Source organism: Crocuta crocuta, unplaced genomic scaffold, assembly GCF_008692635.1.
Source record: "Crocuta crocuta isolate KB4526 unplaced genomic scaffold, BGI_CrCroc_1.0 scaffold340, whole genome shotgun sequence".
Lineage (NCBI taxonomy): Eukaryota > Metazoa > Chordata > Mammalia > Carnivora > Hyaenidae > Crocuta > Crocuta crocuta.
The window spans coordinates 3,992,231-4,001,468 of NW_027530642.1; the positions used below are offsets into that span (position 1 = coordinate 3,992,231).

The following is a 9,238-nucleotide window of genomic DNA, read 5'->3' on the forward strand; positions in this document are numbered from 1 at the left end:
TACTGGGCTCACTTGGGCACGTCTTTCGGTCTTTCGACTGAATCCTGCAGGTCCTTCTTGCTCTAGGACGAGCCCTCTGGAAACGGGGCCTCTGCCTTCTTCTGCGTGTTCTATCTTTGTTCCCACCCGAGCAACGCTCCAGAAGCGTCCTTGAAGGCCCGAATCAGACCCCGTTTTAACAATGGCAGTGACAATCGCCAGCTACCTTTAATTGAGCATTTACTTTTCGTCAGGCGCTCGGCTAAGTATTTCAACATGCATTATCTCATTTAAGCCTCACAGTATTCTATCCAAGCCAGGTTCTTATTATCTCCACTGTGCAGAGGAAACTAAGGCTCAGAGAGGTCAAGGGGCTGTCCCAAGGTCACATAGCTGTGAACTGGTAGAGGCAGGATTAAAACTCAGGTCTGTCAATCTCTAGAGCCTGAACCCTTACTCTTGGGCTATATACTTCTTCCTATAGGTCCCTGCTGCTCCGGCCTCCTGTTCTCCGTTCCAGTGTTAACACCCCATCTTCCAGATAGCTGCTTTGAGTCAACGCATCAAATATTTCGCGAATGCCTAGGATGTGCCAGGAACATTGCTGGGCGTCTTGCTCACACCCTGGGAGCTCTCAGATCCCCTTGAGGACTCTGGTTTGCACCTGGGCTCAGTGACCTCCCCAGCACTCATGGTCCGGTTTGTTGAGGACGTCGGGGCAAGGCTGAGGCAAGCCTAGCTCCTCCTCAATGACCGGTCGGTCATCCCCCCTCCTCTCCTGGCTGTGACCCTCCTTTCTTTACCCAACTGCAGGGAACAGCATGTACGGGACTCGGACAAGCTTGCTTTGAACCCTGTGACTTTGGGTTCCCTGAGCCTCAGTTTCCCCATCTGTAGATAAGGGATACAATTAGGACCTCACCACAGGGTGGCTGGGAAGATGTAATGAAATGACGAACACGAGGGACTTAGCACAGTGTCTGGCAGTCAGTAAGAAGGTAGTAAGCAGTAGCTATTATTAGGAACAATTACTAATTGTTGCTTTCTGAAAATTCTCAGATCTAGGTGACAAACACCTAGTAGATGCTCCAAGTGAAGGGAATCACTCACAGGGCAGACAGAGGCCTCCACTCCATCCCTGCCTCCTCACTCGGTGGCTGTGCCATTCCTGCAGTGACGGGGGAGGTGTCTCGGCACTGGACCCTAACAGTAGGTCGCTTGGGCTGCCAGGGACAGACACAGCACCCACACCCCATCACTTGGTCCCCTCATTTTCAATGCCAGGGCCCATTCCAGGGAAAAGGGGTAGTGGGTGGGAGGCTCCCTCGGAGCCTGCTGCTCTCTGCAGGGTTGTCCGGTTTTCTGGTGGCGCCACCTGGTGGTGAGCATGGCACAGTTCATGGCAGACTGCAGCCAAAGGGCTCTCTCGTGGCTCTGGGCAAGACCACCCCCTGCCTCTCCCTCTCCAGCACATCAGCACCTTCCCTCAGTCACCATTGCCAACCACCTTCCGTGACAAAAGCCTAACGACTCCCAACTTTGCTGTGAACCCAGGAACCCCAAGTTCTTATACCTCCCTCTCAGGCCTGGGTTGGGTCCTATAGTGGTCTACCAGGGTTCACAGGACAGATGCCCCTTCAGTGGTTTCTAGAAACCTAGGCTGGTGAAAGGGACATCTTTCCAGGCCCGAGCTGGCCCAGGCATGGGAAACCCAGTGATGGTCACTGGGTCCATCCTTGACTCCCTGAAGCACCTTCCCTGGGTACCTCACAGATCCCCCTTCCCACTGGGAGGAGGAGTCTGGGGCCCCAGCCGGGGCGCAGGGCTGTAGGTATAAACTTTGGGGGAAGAGCAGTAATAATTAAGAGACCGAGGCGTGCCCTAACCAGCCTCGTGGGGCTCTGGCCCCAACAGGCCATGTCCGCCAGGGTGAGGACACCCCCGCCCTGGCCTCCGTCTCCTGTGCTAAAGTGGACGTTGGGTGGGGGAATGAGAAGATGGTGGGTGAGGACTCCCGTAGCCCGCAGGTGGCTCCTTGTCGGGTACAGACTCCTGGGCCTGCTCTGTCGGAGGCCAGGACCCTGGAAGCTATACTGCCGAGCGCAGGAGCTGGAAGGTAAGGAAGCTAAGTCCTGCCTTTGAGATACAGAAGCAAGGGTGCGCCTGGCAAGCAGGTAGGAGGGTGTGGCGGGTTCAGGGGTCCTGAGAAGCATCGACACCCCGTGGTGGCCCAGTCCCTGTCTTCTAGTTTCCCTTGCTGTGGCTGCTGGGGTGGGGGTGGGGTCACCCCAGCTGCATGCGGGTCGTCGGACCCCTTGCCAGCCGCAGCAGAGGGGTAGCGGGGAGGCTGCCCCCATGCTCACCCCCTCACGCCGGCTGCTCCCTTGCTCAGAGGACAGTGGCGGCGGGGCTGAGGCTGCCCAGAGCCGGAGTGGGGGCCCTTGCTGCCTGAGGAGGTATTTTCGGAGTCCCCCTCCCTCTGGAGTTTCCAGCGATAGAATAGAGTCCTGTCTAGTATTTGACCAAATATGGTGGTATCTCTCCATCAGCTCCAGCCTCAGCCGGTTTCTCAGTTATGCTGTGGAAACCTGCCCTGGACAGATTAATCTTGTGACATTCAGGAGCGCGTCGCACCCGCATCCTCTCCCTCAGCCATTCCTGTAAATGGCCAGAAGTGGCCCTCGGCAAGATGCTGCACACTGTGCCTCCCTGTCCTCTGCACGCTCCCTCCCAGCCCTCCCCCGCCTCCCTGGGTGGACAGACTCCCCCACATGGGGCTGGGCTGCTCGCCTGAGGCGACAGGCCTCGGCCCTCGGGGCTGGTCGGTTCAGGGTGGGATCCTGGGGTCACCCGAGCTCACCACATTGTGGCCAGAGCCTGTGAAGCCCAGAGCTCTCTCTCAGGAGGGTGGCCCTAAGGGGGAGGGAAGGAGGGGTGGCTGAACAATGAGAACCATGCTAATTAGAACCGCTAATGTTTCTAATAACAACTATATGATTATTTCCTAACAGTCATCTTCACCATAAGCAGCTAAGTGTTTACTGAACACTTACTACATGGCAGGTACCGTGTCAGCTGTTAGACATGGTTTATTTCCTTTGCTTCTTTTAACAGCCTCAAGGAGGGGCCACTGTGATTACCCCCATTCTAGAGAGGGGGGAAGTGAGACACACAAAGATTTGAGAAAGAAACGGGCCAGGTGACTGTCGATTCCTGCACATGACTCCCATTTTACAGAGAAGGAGACCGAGGCGGAGAATGAGTCAAGGTCACAGACAGCTGCACAGTGGCAGGCCCCTGGATGGGAGGCCCGCTGCACGGAGCGGGGGGCGCTGCGTGGGGAAGCCAGCCACCAAGTCCTCAGGAACCGCGACACGGCCAGTGCAAGAGCATGGATTCAGAAACATGTTCACGGCAGGCCGGAATCGTGCAGAAAATATCCCAAGACAAACAGAATGGGGTGGGGGGTGGAGGACTGCACAGGGACCAGGTCTGGATCCCAGCCATGTCATCGCTGTGTAATCCTAGACAAGTCCCTTCCTTGCTCTGGCCTCAGTTTCCCTTCCTGTGAGCTAACTAGGTGGGTGGGGCTCTCATCCCGAGGCGGGGTAGGGGGTGGGGAGGAGGTTGAACTCACCTGAGGCTGGCTGAGGCCGGGGCGCCTGGGGCTGTTTCCCGGGGAGACGGGGCCCGCGTCCCGCTCCTGGCTGGCACACTGGAGAACATTTGCTCTCCTGACCAACGGACAGCCCGTCCCTCCTCCACCCTCACCCGCTTGCCATCCCCAAAGCAAACGAAGGGGATTGTCTTCGCTGGCCCTGTGGGTGCTGGCCGGGTGGCTAGCNGGCCCGAGGCTCCCAGCTGATGACGAGCCCACCCAGCCACCCCCCAGCAGCCCCCTGACGAGCTATAATTGCTTCGCTCCATCCTGTTGCTGCCATTCTCTTGGCGGAGGCATCTGGGGCCGCAGGCCGGGCGGCAGCTGCAGGCCGACCGCCGGGCTCGCGGGATGGACTGGCCGCACAACCTGGTACGTGGCGCTTCCCCACCCCTCCCCACCCCCACCCCGTGTCAGGGCCCGANCTTGGACTCTGCAGAGGCCGGCCCTCCCTCTGCTGTCTCCCCCAGGGTGAGAAAGACACAGAGACTGGTCTCAGAGCCCGCGGCCATGGCCAACAGCTCGGGCTCCTGAACTGGGCTCAGCCAGTCCACAGTGAAGCTCTTTCAGGCCGAAGCTGTCGGGGCTGGGGGAGAGCCTGGCAAACTCCTTTATCGGGGCTGCAGGGGGGGCGGGGGTGGTGTCCAAAGAGTCCCTGGGTCCTGAGACCCAGGCTGTGTGACCTTGGGCAAGTCCTTTTGTTTCTGTTTCCTGGGGAGGGGTGGGGGAGGACTTTGGTTCTGTTCTGGGTTTCTCGGAGTGGAGGGCCAGGCTTCAGGAACGCCACTGTGAGACGCTCAGATGAGAAGGCCGATTGTTCAGGAGGCATTTCCCTGCACTGGAATCCAGGACCCAAAGGAAGAACTGAGCAACTTGAATCTCTTTGGTGGATTTTGTGCCAGCCAGCGATGCTGCCAGGAGGGGCTGACACTTATTTCCAAGGGTCGAGGCTGGCTGGGCAGGCTGGAGAGGGCCAGGGTCGGGCGTGGGCTGTGCAGGTACTGAGGTGAGTGGTCCATGGCAGGTGGGAACCTGGTTAGATTCAGGGACGAGATGACTCCCCCCTCCCCTCCCCCCCCAAGATTCCTCCTTTCTGGCGAGCCCTGAGCCCCACCCAAGTCCTGGCCCTTCTCTCGCTGGCTCGCTGGCGAGTCGGCTCCCGCCCGGCTCCAGGGGCTTCTCCTGAATGAGCCAGAGCCTTTCCTGACGCTCCCGGTTCTATGAGAGGAAGTGGATGGTGGTGGGTGAGGTTGGACAGGGGTGGGTNTCTATTTCAGCCTCACGGTTTCCCCAGTGAAGCTCTTCACCAACGCAAACCTTTGCTCATCCCCCCTACCCGACCCCCGTGAGATATTTAGACTCCCTCTGCCCCCATCTGCCTCCCTCTTATTCTTCAAACCTCACCTACATGCCCACTCCCCAGAAAGGCCTTGGGGGACCACTCCGCTGCTGCTAAGGGGGTGGCCCTGATCTCTAGCCACAGGCAGCCGGCTTCATCATCACATCCATCGCTAGAGATTTAGGTGCTTGTTGCTTGTCCACTGTCGGCTCCCCCTCTGAGACTATAAGCTACAGAAGGGCAGGGAAGGTGATGGCTGTTCACTGACTCGGTCACCAGGGATGAGACAGTATGCCCGTGTGGAGTCCATGCTCAGTTGGGGAGGGACGCATAACAGAGCCACACACACAAACTCTAAGTCTGCGGGCATGCAAGGGGCATGTGCTGTTGAGAGCCCAGAAAGGTCCACTGAGGCACCTCAAAGGACGTGACACTGGGCTGAGACATAAGGGGTTGAGGGGTAAGAGGCATTTCAAAAACGAGGGAGGCGGGACTCTGCGGGTAGCAGCCTGTGCAAAGTCCCTGTGGCAGGAAGGAGCACTGTGGGAGGAAGGGCTTGAGAGAAGGGCAGAGGCTGAGGCGCAGATGTGAGAGGAAGTCGGTGAGATTTGAGGAGGTGGAGCTCAGCAGGGGTCAGACCACGCGGCAGAGCAGGGGTGAACGGTGAAGCGGGAGGGTAACATCAGAGTGGCATTGCAAGCAGCTGTCCTTGGCCATGGTGTGGGGGACAGATTGAAGGAGACAGGGGGATGTGGGGAGGGCAGGTAGGAGGCTGTTGAGGGAAGCGAGGATGGCTGCGGAGACAGAGAAGTGGAAGGGTGGGGAGATTTTGAAGAGGTGCTACAGACAGGACTTGGCGATGACTGTGGTACACACACGTGTGCGTGTGGTACACGTGTGGTGGCCCGGCCGGTGGGGGTGGCCCCCCTGAAGCCTCTCTTCCCTCTCTCTTCCCTGAGCCTTGAGTCTTGGCCCAGAGGGAGAGCCGGCTCTCCTCCCTTTGATGTGTGGTCTTCTTTCCCAGCTGTTCCTCCTCACCATCTCCATCTTCCTGGGGCCGGGCCAGCCCAGGAACCCCAAAGGCAAGAGGAAGGGGCCAGGGCGGCCTGGAACCCTGGCTCCTGGGCCTCACCAGGTGCCCCTGGACCTGGTGTCACAGGCGAAGCCATACGCCCGCATGGAGGAGTACGAGCGGAACCTCGGGGAGATGGTGGCCCAGCTGAGGAACAGCTCCGAGCCGGCCAGGAGGAAGTGCGAGGTCAACCTGCAGCTGTGGCTGTCCAACAAGAGAAGCCTGTCGCCCTGGGGTTACAGGTAGGCTGGGCTGGGCAGCCAAGGGGTGAGCTGCGGGGGGGTGGCGGGGGGAGGGAACCATGCCCGCTGTCCCCACCACTGTAAGAGTTAGACCTTGGATTCGGAGTCCTGAGTGCCTGGCTTTGAACCCTGGCTTGCTTCCTACAGGCTGCGTGGCTTTGGGCAAGCTCAGCCTCTCCGAGCCTCAGTTTCCTCAGCGTAGTGGAGGTGATAGTAGTTCAAGCTCCGTAGGGTTTACAGGCTTGATATTCAACGAGCTATCCGCGCCGAGCCCTGGCATGAGTGCTCCCCACGTTCCCGATGAAGTACCTGCAAGGCTCTCCTCCCTCCACCTCGTGTGCCTTGTGCCCCCTCCGAGTCACAGCGCCCACCGGAGGTATTGATTGCTGTGTCCACATCTGTCTCTCACGACTGGCACCTTCCCAGTGTCCGCATCAGAGTCATCTAAGAACTCTTGTGCCCCCTCCATCAAAATCTCCAGGAAGAGGCCCAGAAAGTGATATTTCACACATCGCCACGTGATCGGGGGGTGCATGGCCAGCTTTGGGAACCAAGACCCGCTGTCCTTAGATTACGGGGTCCGTGTCTTACCTCGGTCATAGCGCTACTTCTAAGCACAGAACTTGGCATGCAGTAGGGGCTGAATGTATGTGTGTTGAATGAACGGTGAAGAAATCGGCTAACCTTGAAGGGTCCTCGCTCACAAATCAGGCCAGAGATTTTTTTAGGTGCACAGCTTAGGTCCTGAAATTCTAGAAGAACATAACTTTTCTGGGATGATATAAAGTCTAACACTAGCCTTACGTGGCTATTGAGCCCTTGAAACCTAACTAGTGTAGCTAAGGACCTAATTGTGAGTATTTTATTTATTTTAAATGTATTTATTTTCATTGAGGGAGAGTTGACTCATTCTGATGAACTGAAATTGAAATAGCCACATGGCTACCAGTGGCTACCGTATCTGGAATGTGGCAATTGGAAGGCTCAAAGCTGGACTTCAAAGTTTGCTGTGACCTTGATTTTGGCGGGAGGCCTTATAAAAATGCAGGTTTTGATCCAGGAGGTCTGGGGTGGGGTGAGATTCTGCATTTCTAACAAGCTCTTGGTGATGCTGATGCTCCCAGTCCGCAGTCAAGCTCCCTCCCTTCCAATTAGCAGATGAGGAAACTGAGGCACAGAGAAAGCAAGGTCACAGAACAAGTCCCTGTACTCTCAGGTGTAGGAGGGCACTTCTCTGTGTTGCCCACTGGTGAACACCTGATGTCCAGGACAGGCTCACATGGTGGGTCTCAGAAAAATATGTGTTGAATAAATAGAAACAAAGTCAGAATAGAACCCTCCTGACTCCTCTTCTAATGAGGATTCAGCATCCATGTGCTCATATATTGCTTCCCATGGATGAAGTTTCCCAAGAACATACACACGCGGTGGGTGGGGGAGACGGAGAAGGCCTTAGCTTCTTGACAATCCCACAGCAGAATCTAGTACTGGGGTGGGCAACTCGTGGATGAAAGAAGGGAGCTGGGTGACTGGCTTGTGACCTTGAGCCTGGATAACCTTGGGGCTGGCTTGCCTTCCTAGATGTTCAGTTTTCTCTCCTGGAACGTGGAGTTAATTACTTACTGCCCACCCCCCAGCGTAGCACACAGTCTTGCTGTGGGAATGAAAACGCCAGTTGGGAAATGTAGGGGTGTGGGGCCTGGGACTGATTCGCCCTCCCTGCACCACCTTCCACTCCGTGCTTTCTCCTGGCTTCTTGCAGCATCAACCATGACCCGAGCCGCATCCCCGCCGACCTGCCCGAGGCGCGGTGCCTGTGTCTGGGCTGCGTGAACCCCTTCACCATGCAGGAGGATCGCAGCATGGTGAGCGTGCCAGTGTTCAGCCAGGTGCCCGTGCGCCGCCGCCTCTGCCCGCTGCCACCCCGCACCGGGCCCTGCCGCCAGCGCGCGGTCATGGAGACCATTGCGGTGGGCTGCACCTGCATCTTCTGAACCAGAGCCTGCGGGTGGCCCTGGGGACCACCCTCCCGGCGCTCCCCCACACATGAGCCAGGCCAGGCCAATGAAATGTAAACGCTGTCTTTTGTAAAGCAAGACTTTGGGTTTGCTCCTTGGGGCTCAGAAGCCAAAACCAGGGTGGAGACGGGAGGCTGCTGGGCTGCAGATTTCGGATCAATAAAAAGGGATGCGCCATCACTCAGAGTTCTCCAGCACTGACATAGGTTATTTTAAAAATACTGCGTTTGCTTCTACCATTTAGGGCAGTCACATACTTCCTTTGATTTGGGTTTATAAGCCTATTTCAGCCCTGTTATTGGAGCTTGGTTGATAGAAACCTATATAGGAGTGAACAAGCACCATCTCTCCCCCAAAGTCAAGGTCAGTTGCAAGCAAGCTCTTAGGGAAGCGGTGAGCTTCCTGTTTCTGGGAAAGTCCGGCTAATGCTGAAGCTCTATGGATACTGTGGAGCAGAGTAAGTGACCTAGGTCTCTTTCAGCTCTGAGATCCTCTGCAGGTCAGCCCTAGACCCAGAGAAGAGACTCTGGGTTGCCAGAGAGTGCAGGCGGGGGAGGGTTTCACCTGGGCCAGTCAGCCCCTGACACGTTCAGGTGGGTATGGATTTTTCCAGGCTGGGATCCCTTGCTTTGAACAAATACTCAGGAGGTGGGAAGTACCAGTGTAGATCATCCTTTCCTCCAGCCATATGTGTAAGGGGATCTGGTTAGATGGTTTGCTGATACCAGTGGTCCTCAAACTTTAGCCAGCCCCCCGAATCGCCTGGGGCACTTGTTAAAATACAGATTCCTGGGCCCCACATGCAGCGGTTCTGATCCAGTCTCTCGGTAAGAGCTGAGACTTCGCATTTCTAATACAGTGGCTTCCCGGTGATAACTGCACATCCGGGAGCCATCCTTGGAGAACCACCAACTTATATCAAGATACTCC

At 56.9% G+C, this 9,238-nt stretch overlaps 1 protein-coding gene across 4 annotated transcripts in view; it reads left to right on the forward strand.

Annotated features, from left to right (window-relative positions):
* Nucleotides 1-8,488, forward strand: part of IL17B (interleukin 17B) — a 50,720-nt gene extending 42,232 nt beyond the window's left edge. For 3 of the 4 annotated variants that reach the window (XM_077769028.1, XM_077769030.1, XM_077769029.1), the window contains 2 exons: nt 6,001-6,290; nt 8,053-8,488. In XM_077769028.1, the coding sequence (XP_077625154.1) occupies nt 6,001-6,290; nt 8,053-8,284 (522 nt within the window). In that variant the 3' untranslated portion in view covers nt 8,285-8,488. Of the gene's footprint in view, nt 1-3,863; nt 4,010-6,000; nt 6,291-8,052 lie in introns of those variants that run through there. The other variant, XM_077769031.1, reaches the window with a different exon arrangement.
* The last annotated feature ends 750 nt before the right edge of the window (nt 8,489-9,238 follow it).